General features: G+C 44.6%; 1 protein-coding gene across 1 annotated transcript; it reads right to left on the bottom strand.

Annotated features, from left to right (window-relative positions):
- Nucleotides 1-2,146: 2,146 nt before the first annotated feature.
- LOC143825284 (olfactory receptor 14I1-like) lies at nucleotides 2,147-3,094 on the bottom strand. The gene has a single exon (XM_077313308.1). It carries the CDS (start codon nucleotides 3,092-3,094, stop codon nucleotides 2,147-2,149), a length of 948 nt encoding a protein of 315 aa, XP_077169423.1.
- Nucleotides 3,095-10,409: the final 7,315 nt, after the last annotated feature.

The raw sequence follows: 10,409 nt of genomic DNA, 5'->3' as shown, positions 1-10,409 counted from the left end.
GGTATGGGTACTCCAGGCAAAGCTTGACATCCTCAGGTGAGTCCTCTGAGGAAGATGGGCTGGTACTGCCTGGAAGGGCCATTTATGCCAGACCTTCCCACCATAAGCCAAGAGCTACTGCCAGTTGGCTGCTGGAAGTGAGAGAAGAGGAGAGAGCAATGAGGGAACCCCCCAGAAAGTTCATGGGTATGGAAGCCCTCCCTGACATTCACCTGCTGCACAATCTATGGGAATGCACATTGGAAAAGCATTTTGTGGACATTTTTGCCTTCATAAGGCAAGCCACAAAAACGGGGGGACACAGGTAGGTACTAATACACCAAGAAGAAGGTGACACCGCGGTGCGAGCAGTCATTCAACAATTGGCTCACGGGATTTGCTAAATAGTTTTCCCTCATCAGTGCAGCATATCTAGAATACAGCAGGTATCTTGACAGGTACCTGGCATATGTCCTGGAGGCCTGGGAGCTTGGGGGTGATGAGCCAACCCTGGAGTATGACCAGTGATTCAGGTCTTACAATTCTGTCTTGCAACCCCTGGGTATGTTGGGACATAAAACACCAGGATACCTGGTTTGTCAGGGTGGGTCTCAACATGTGCTCACAGCATGAAAAGGAGAAGAAAGGGGCATTGTCCAGGCAAGACACAGGCTTGTGTGCTGGGACTACAATCACATGGTTTGTACCCAGAAGCCTTGCCGCTGCTCACATGTGTGTGAGAGGTGTGGTGGGGCACATACAGGTTTGGGTTGCACGCAGGGAGGGCAGCACCCAGCAGCCCTTTCATCAGGCCCAATCTTTCATGAGGAAGGAGGGTAGTTGAGATCCCCTCAACCTTCAACTGTCACCATAACTGCCTGAGGCCAGCTTGGAAGGTGCACTCATCAGACTCACTGGTCTGTTTCCCGGGTCATCCTTCCTCCCTTTTTTGAAGAACGGAGTAACATTTGCTCTCTTCCAGTCCTCCAGGACATCTCCACTCCTAAAAGAGGTCCCGAAGGTGATGGATATGGGTTCAGCAAGTTCTCCGGAAAGTTATTTGAGCACTCTCGGGAGCATTTCATCCGGCCAAAGGGATTTGAACTCATCCAGTGCAGCTAAATGCCTCTCGACAACCTCTCTATACATGTCAACCTGCCACCCAGACACTATCCTTTGGCTACTGCCATCTCTAGATGTGCCTAAACCCTTTGACCTGTGGGAAAAAACAGATGTAAAATTGGCGCTGAGCCTATTTGTCCATCTGCACCCAACAGTGGGCCTATTGCCTCCTTTACTTTATGTTTGCTCCTCAAATAACGGAAAAATATTTTCTTGTTACAATGGGCTTCCCTGGCCAATCTTAGCTCACTCTCATCTTTGGCCTTTCTGATGAAAGGCCTAGTAACCTGTAGGTAATCTTCTTTAGAGCTCTGTCCTTTCCTCCATTTCCTGAACTTTTTCCTTTTCTTTCTTTGTTCCTCTTGAAGTTCTCAGTTCATCCAAATAGGCTTCTTATACCTTCCCTACAGAATAAGCCCAACTCAAAGGCAATCAAAGACATGTTGTCAGACAAAAGCACAGAAATAACTTCTATTGTGGCCAGATTTGCTTGAAGAGCTATCAAAACATGGAAGAGCTGGATGGATTCGGAGCAACTTAGGTACAGATAGTCTCAATTGCTAGAGAATGCTTGTGAATTTTAAAATTAGAAGGATTCTTATAGCTGAAATGTTTTTAAATTTTATAATATTTTAGTTATCAGTTATTTTTATGTATCTTGTTAATGCCAGATGTTTTTATGTATTTTGTAATGTGACTACTGGTCTAGTACCGTAATAATAAAGACTTGAGTTAAAATTCAGGTTGGGGTGTGGTAGGCTGAAAAATGGTCAGGATCTCCACTTTGTCTAACTAATACTTCAGGTTTTATTTAAAGCTGTGGCTGGTTATGCCAACACAAAAAAACACGTAAAGCTTCTTTCATGGGGCCGGTAATGCCCACCTGCCTGTCAAAAGTCTAGTGCAACAGATTGAGAACAAGAAGACGGGGAAAGCAAATCAAAACAATAACCAAAACATTTTTCATTCTTATTACATTTGGATTCCCCACATTACAAAAACAGTCAAGAAAATAACTCAGATAAAGTCATTCAAGACAATTTTCCTAGAATTTGGCAGAAAAGGTTTTGGGGAAGTGTCTAAAATCAGTGAGCTTAAACAATGCAGTCTTCAGGTCTTTGTTTCTCATGCTATAGATGAAGGGATTCAGCAGTGGAGGTAATATAGCATACATGACAGCAAAAATCATATTGATAGCAGATGAAGAGTTAGCAGGAGGCCTTACATAAGCAAACACTGCAGTAAAAACAAACAGAGACACCACAGTGAGGTGGGGGATGCAAGTGGAGAGGGCTTTTTTCCGGCCCTGCACAGAAGGCATGTGGAGTAGTGCTGCAAATATCTGCACATAGGTTATGACAATGAAGACAAAACATCCTCCAACTATGATGCAGCTGAATATAAGTAGTCCAACTTCAATTAGATATAAATCTGAACATGAGAGTGTAAGCACCTGTGGAATTTCACAAAAGAACTGATCGATCTTATTGGAGCAGAAGGTGATGGAAAAAGTGCTCGTGGTGTGTAAAGTGGCATAAAGGTTACATGCAATCCATGCACCTGCTGCCATTTGAAAGCAGGCTCCTCTGTGCATGATGGCCTCATATTGCAATGGGTTGCAGATAGCCACATACCGATCATGCGCCATAATTGTAAGGATGACAAAATCTGCCGCTTCAAATAGAAGAAAGAAAAACACTTGAGCCACACAACCTGAATAAGAAACTAACCTGGTGTTTTGGAGGGAATTGGCCATAGCTTTAGGTACCGTGACAGAAACTGTGCCAAGGTCCTGAACAGACAAGATCATTAGGAAGAAGTACATGGGGGTGTGTAGATGATGATTGAGCACTATAACCACGATGATGATAACATTCCCAGTCAGTGCAATCACATATATTACTAAAAATATAAGGAAATGTAAGATCTGCAGTTCTCGGGTGTCTGAAAATTCCAGGAGCACAAATTCAGATATGGATGTAAAATTGGTCATTTTGTTCTCAATATCCAGGTGCAGGTTACCTGGAGGAAATGTTCTAGAGAACTATCCACAGCTGGTCTATTCAATGGTGCTTTCTCTGAAGTCAATTTTCTTCTGATTGCACTGTAATTAAACTAAGAGAAGTGAACTGTTATTTAGGTTTCTTTTTTAACCATCTCAGCCTGGTAGCTAACTTGTTTTTAAACAAGCAATGAATGGAATTGTTTGTAGATGGCCAAACTACAGAGGTGATCAATCTCTCACTGACTTTCCCAAACCCCAGCAACCATGTGTTATTTTGCCCTGACCTAAGCTTCTACAACTTCCATCTCCACACACTCTGGAAATATGACCTAGAACTAGACCAAACCATCGAGAGCGACTTCAATCCAACCTTTGCATGCATAAGAAGGGACAATTGAAATTTTCCTGAATCCATATTGAATTCCACATGTAAGGGCTGCTGTTACATAGACAATACCACACACACAAATGGTAATGAGTCTGTTGGAGGTCATCTTACTTGGAAAGTGTTTGCCAACACAGTCCTAGAGCACCTTGGGGACCATTGTTAAGGGCCTGTCTATTATACATGACTCCACCTATGAATGCTGCATTCCTATCTTAGACCTTTCAAATGGACAATTTCATTCCCGAATGGATTCAAATGAGTAGCCGTGTTGGTCTGAAATAGCACAATAGAATCAGAGTCAAGTATCACCTTTAAGACCAACAAAGATTTATACAGGACGTGAGCCAGAGTGTTTGCACTCGAAAACTCATGCCCTGTATAAATCTTTGTGGGTCTTAAAGGTGCTACTGGCCTCTGATTCCCAAATGGAAGCAGTTTTTTGTAGGGCAGCCAGAGAAGCAGGACGTTGTCTACTTAATTTTAAATCTGGTTCCCCACACCCAGGTAGCCTCTCAGGAACCTTACTGGTATTTCTAACCCAAACTAGACTTTTCCTTCAGCCCCAGACTCCCACTCCTATGATCCTTAAGTCTACTGAAGTTAAAGAGATTGTTTCACCCAGCAATTCAGATTCAAGCATCCTTGAGAAACAAGAACATTCTGTCTTGAATATTCTTTGTCTCTCCACTTTTCTTTAGGCTGTCCATTTTATTCTAAACAGACATGTATATTTTAAATGCCCATTGCCTCTTTATGGAGGACAAATTGTATGTGCACAAAAGCTTTACCCAGAATTAAATTTTATCTCTCTTCAGGAGGCCACTATGCATCTAGTCCAACCTCCTGCACTATGCAAGACACTCACAACCCTTTCGCTCATCGACTGTAACTTGCCACCCCCTTAAGCCTTCACAGAATATTCCTCTCCAGCCTCTATTTAAAAATTTCCAAAGATGGAGAACCTACCACCTCCCGAGGAAGCCTGTTCCACTGAGAAACAGCTCTAACTGTCAGGAACTTCTTCCTGATCTTTAGATGAAACTTCTTTTGAATTAATTTCATCCCATTGGTTCTGGTCCAACCCGGGTTACCTGGAGGAAATGTTCTAGAGATCAATCCTCAGCAGGTCTCATCAGAATTCTTTGCTGGTCTATTCAAAGTTGCTTTCTCTGAAGGCAATTGTCTTTCGATTGCACTGTAAATAAACTAAGATAAGTGAATGGTTATTTACTATTCTAATTTTAACCATAGCCTGGTAGCTTAGTCGTTCTTGTACAAGCAAAGAATGACATAGTTTGTAGATAGCCAAACTACATGGGAGATCAATATCTCACTGTCTTTCTCCAACCCCTCCAACCATGTGTTAGTTTGCCCAAACCTAAGCTTCTAGAACTTCCACGTCCACACAAATTTGACCTAGAACTATACCAAACCAAACTTTTGCATGTACAAGAAGGGACAGTGAAAATCTTCCTGATTCCATATTGAATTCCACATATAAGGGCTGTTGTTACATAGACAATACCACACACACAAACGGTGATGAGTCTTTTAGAAGTCCTCTTACTTGGAATATATATATCAGCACAGTCCTAGAAAGTCTTGGGGCCCCATTGTTAAGGGTTTATGATGCAGGATAATTACTTTAACTCCACGTATAAATGCTGCATTCCTATCTTAGAGCTTTCAAATGGACAATTTCACTCCCAAATGGAAGCAGTTTTCATAAGACAGCCAGAGAAGCAGGACTTTGTATTCTTAATTTTAACCCTGTCTGGTTTCCCACACCCAATAAGCCTCTCAGGTACCTCCTCACTGGTAGTTCTAACCCAGAATAGATTTTATCTTCCAGCTCCAGATTCTCACACCTGTGATCCTTATGTCGACTGAAGTTAAAGAGACGATTTCACCCATCAATTCAGGTTCTTGAGAACCAGGTGGGTAGCCGTGTTGGTCTGAAGTAGCACACCAAAAAATATAGTCCAATAGCACTTTTAAGGCCAACAGATATTTATTCAAAGATTTAAAAAACAAAGATTTATTCAAGGTGTGAGCTTTTGAGTGCATGCTCTCTTCCTCAGACTAAATGAACTCTGAGGTAGAGTCAGAAACAGTGCATGCACTCAAAAGCTCACATCTTGAATAAATCTTTGTTGGCCTTAATGGTACTATTGGACTCCATTTTTGTTAAATATACTTTGTCTCTCCACTTTTCTTTTGGCTGCCCATTATATTCTTAATAAACATGTATATTTTAAATGCCCATTTCTTCTTTCTGGAAGACAAATTGTGCATATGCACAAAAGCTTTTATATACCAGAAGGAACAACCATAACGGCTTCTAGATACAATCCGATTTCATTGGCTTCATCAGTGGTTGGAACCTCCAATCCTAAATTCAAAATGTACAACTCCTGTTGCTTTGGACCAACACAGCTACCCATCTGAATCTATCCTAAAACATTGTAAAAGTTAGGAAGGAATACCTTTGAAACTGCTGCAATGGTCCTCCACTAAGATATGGATGTTCTAGTGCCAAATATTATCGAATGCCTTAGAGTCCCGTTTCTTCTCCGGACCTTTTCAGCTTTGGTTCCCTATCTTCATTTCTGCTCAGTTTCCACTGTCAAGTAGAATGTCTTCATTCTTCATGTGGATGTGGTTTGATGCCTAAATAGCATTAAGATCTGTAACAAATGAGAGGAGGTCTGGCTCAATTTATCGGTTTAAGTTCATCTATCCATCTGTCCAGGTTATTCCATAGATGGCTCGATAGAATGTATGCTGCTAATTTCTGTAAAATCATAAAAGTCTGTGTAAGTAAGACAGAGCTTAGTTTATGTTCTGTCCTTGGCAACTGGCTCCCAGGAGTTCACCTCACTTATTTGCCAAGTGTTCCTGAAGCCTTTTACTTTTTTTTTTAACTATCCTAAATAGATAATTAGTACAAATGCCTGTGCATGATGTAAGACCCAAGATATCTAAGCAATATCCTTGTCTTAGTATTAGAGTTCTTTGTGCGTGCCACCGGGCACCCAAAAGAAAGATCCCTCAACAATTTAGGAGTTTGACTTTGGTTTCTTAAAATTTTAAGCTGAAGTGCCTTAAAAGCTTATTGAAAAAATATTTTGTGGACCTTTCATTCCCCCAAGATTTTTTCCAGTCACTGGGCAGATCCATTTTTCCTACGCTTGCTTTGGTATTCTCAACACAGCTTCCTTTTCTTCACTGACATGTTAAGGTCTGTACAGAGAGGCTGATTTTGTTTGTGATCCTGTGCAGGTGGGGAGATCCAGTGGGGTGAAAACAACAATTGACAGAGAGGCCTGGCAAAGAATAAGTGCCATGTAGGCATTTGGAGGGATGGACAGCTGTCAGCCAGGGACAGTTCAGCCTGACCCCCTTCCAGGACAAATCTAAATAACAAAAATTAATTGCTATGATATTGTAACAAGGAATGGAGAAAATCTTAAACAATATACACAAGGAATGTCTAGTGCAATAGATTATCAAATGTGTGTCTTCCATAAAATCTACGAATCCATATACATGGCAAGATTAATCTTGCAAAATCTTGCTAAGCAACAGCAGCCTGTTCTAGAATGAGCAGCAAAGGCCCATTATGCATGGGCCATATTGCCTGCACTGGCGGCAGCAGTGTTTTGGGGTAAATCCCCTATAACGCCTCCTGTCGCCACAAGGGTGGGAGCCTCCTGGCCCAGGGCTACAGAAGACTCATGTTACACGAACGCAGGATCTTCCGTAGCTTCCTGGGTAATCTGGGGCTGTGGCAGGCTGGCGCTGTGCATAATTGCCAGCACCAGGCCTGTCGGTAAACCCCTGCCATCCCCCAGCTCCCCCGGGCCATTCCCCACCTCCCCCACCTCTGCACTGCAGTTACCTTGGCCAGCCGCACAAGACCAAGGGGCTCTGATGAGTGTACCTTCCATGCTGGCCTCAGGCAATCATGTTGGCAGTTGAAGGTCGAGGGGCTATCAACTACCCTCCTTCCTCATGAAAGATTGGGCCTGATGAAAGGGCTGCTGGGTCCTGCCCTCCCTGGGTGCAACCCAAACCGTTATGTGCCCCACCACACCTCTCACACACATGTGTGCTGCAGCAACGCTTCTAGGTGCAAATCATGCGATCGTAGTCCCAGCACACAAGCCCTGTGTCTTGCCTGGACAATGTACCTTTCTTCTCCTTTTCATGCTGTGAGCACATGTTGGGACCCAGCCTGACAAACCAGGTATCCTGGTGTTTTATGTCCCAACATACCCAGAGGTTGTGAGACACCATTTGCCTGAATCATTGGTCATACTCCAGGGCTGCCTCATCACCCCCAAGCTCCCAGGCCTCCAGGACATGTGGCAGGTACCTGCCAAGATGCCTGCTGCATTGCAGGTATGCTGCACTGATGACTGACAACTATTTAGCAAAGCCCGTGAGCCATTGTTGAATGACTGCTCGCACCGCGGTGTCACCTTCTTCTTGGTGTATTAGTACCTACTTGTGTCCCTCCCATTTTTGTGGCTTGCCTTATGAAGGCAAAAATGTCCACAAAATGCCCTTCCAATGTGCATTCCCATAGATTGTGCAGCAGGTGAATATCAGGGAGGGATTCCGTATCCATGAACTTTCTGTGGGGGTCCCCCATTGCTTCCTCCTCTCCTCTCACTTCCAGCAGCCAACTGGCAGTGGCTCTTGGCTTATGGTGGGAAGGTCTGGCATAAATGCCCCTTCCAGGCAGTACCAGCCCATCTTCCTCAGAAGAGAACTCACCTGTGGATGTCAAGCTTTGCCTGGAGCACCCACACCTGTGGCAACACCGTGCTGTGCCTCAGATCGAGTGCAAAAGTTAAGTGCCCTTCTGAGCGCCGAACTGGCCTCATCAGCGTGATTGTCAGTAGAGATAATGTCCTGCTGTGAATCCCTGCTACTCTTACCACAGAACTGTTGAGCCATAGCTTGGGCATAGCTCTGTCAAAAGGCACTTGGATCTCCAATGGGAGTCACCCTACCAGTTGTATGCATCTGAGCTTGAAGACCGGTTGCAAAGGCCAACTTGCCAACTAAAGATCCTTTGGGGACAATTGTATGCTGTGCTGGCCATCCAGCCTAGGCTGGGAGGGACACTGTAAATGCATCAAAATGGCACATGCCTCTCCAGGTACCTATTTGCGGACAAACTTAGAACCTGCAATTTGCGTTTGGGCTTGAGGATGGGATCCTATGGGATGCACTCTTTTCGTATCGGTGCTGCTACACAGACATTTCAAGATGGAGCATCTCCAAAGGAGATAATGGGCTTGTAGCGCTGGAGGCTTATAAACTGTATGTGCATCCTCCAACTCGCAGGTAACACATTCATTGTTCTAGGGCACCTATTGTTGACCTCAGATGTTCTCTTCCATATGCAGCATGCTCCAGTTGGGGGACTCACCTAGGAGTTGATGACCACCTTCTTTGGTCTGGCTGCAGGGGGATGAAGTGGAAAACACTCCTGGAGGTGGTTGTGTCAGAGGTTTATAGGGCAGCCGTGCCAGCGGCTGTAGTAATACAACTTGGGGGGGGGGGGGAACATCCCCAAGTTTGAAGAGTTACAGCTAATTAATGTTATTACTGGAAATTTAATGGTCCTGAGACAACATTTGCCAGAACCAAAATATCCTGTCAGCAATAGTTGAAAGCCATGGGTATGACTTGGCACGCAAGGGGATGAGCCTATTGGTTAGGAAAGTTAATAAAATGCTTACTAGGTTTGTTGAGAAGAAGAAGAGTTGGTTCTTATATGCTCCTTTTCTCTACCCGATGGTGGTTCAAAGCGCTTTACAGTCACCTTCCCTTTCCTCTCCCCACAACAGATACCATGTGAAGTGGGTGAGGCTGACAGAGTCCTGATATCACTGATCAGTCAGAACAGTTTTATCAGTACCATGGCAAAGCCAAGGTCACCCAGCTAGCAGCATGTGGGGGAGTGCAGAATCGAACCCAGCATGCCAGATTAGAAAACCACACTCCTAACCACTACACCAAACTGAAGGATGGGGAGGGACAGTGGTCAAGCATCTGGAGGTGGACCACAACCTGGAAGCTCTATATCATCCCGACATTGTACACATTTCAGACTGGGGAACAGATTTGTGGCTCCACGACATTCGTGATGCCCTCTGTGAATGGCTGGAATCAAGGAAGTCTTGAAAGACCATGCTATTGTGATGAGACGGCATAGAGGGAGCCTTTTAGGGGAAGTATGGCATGCTGTTCACTTGTTATCATGATTTGCTGTGCTTGCTGTGAACTGTTTGTCTTTTGAACCCGGCCAGTTAGCTCTGTTCAATGTAACAATAATAGTTATCTTGTCAATGGGCGCCAAGCGGTCCAAGGACGCCCCAGAAGTAACACTCTCTGACTAATTGCCCAGACTGGCACCTGGAGCTCTCCCCCCTGGGAACCTTCAAGTTTTGGGTGGGAGAATTGTCTTGAAAAGCTATGGCTCAACAGTTCTGTGGCAAGAGTAGCAGGGATTCACAGCAGGACATTAGCTCCACTGACAAGCATGGTGATGAGGCCAGTTCAGAGCACAGAGGAGCATGTAATGCTGGCACTTGCTCTGAGGCATGGCGCCACAAATGGTGAGCACGGTGTTGCCACAGGTGTGGGTGCTCCAGGCAAAGCTTGACATCCTCAGGTGAGTCCTCTGAGGAAGATGGGCTGGTACTGCCTGGAAGGGCCATTTATGCCAGACCTTGCCAATGTAAGCCAAGAGCCACTGCCAGTTGGCTGCTGGAAGTGAGAGGAGAGGGGGGAGCAATGAGGCAACCCCCCAGAAAGTTCATGGGTATGGAAGCCCTCCCTTATATTCACCTGCTCCACAATCTATGGGAATGCACATTGGAAGGGCATTTTGTGGAC

Source organism: Paroedura picta, chromosome 16, assembly GCF_049243985.1.
Source record: "Paroedura picta isolate Pp20150507F chromosome 16, Ppicta_v3.0, whole genome shotgun sequence".
Taxonomy (NCBI): domain Eukaryota; kingdom Metazoa; phylum Chordata; class Lepidosauria; order Squamata; family Gekkonidae; genus Paroedura; species Paroedura picta.
This window is presented reverse-complemented; position numbering and strand designations above follow the sequence as displayed.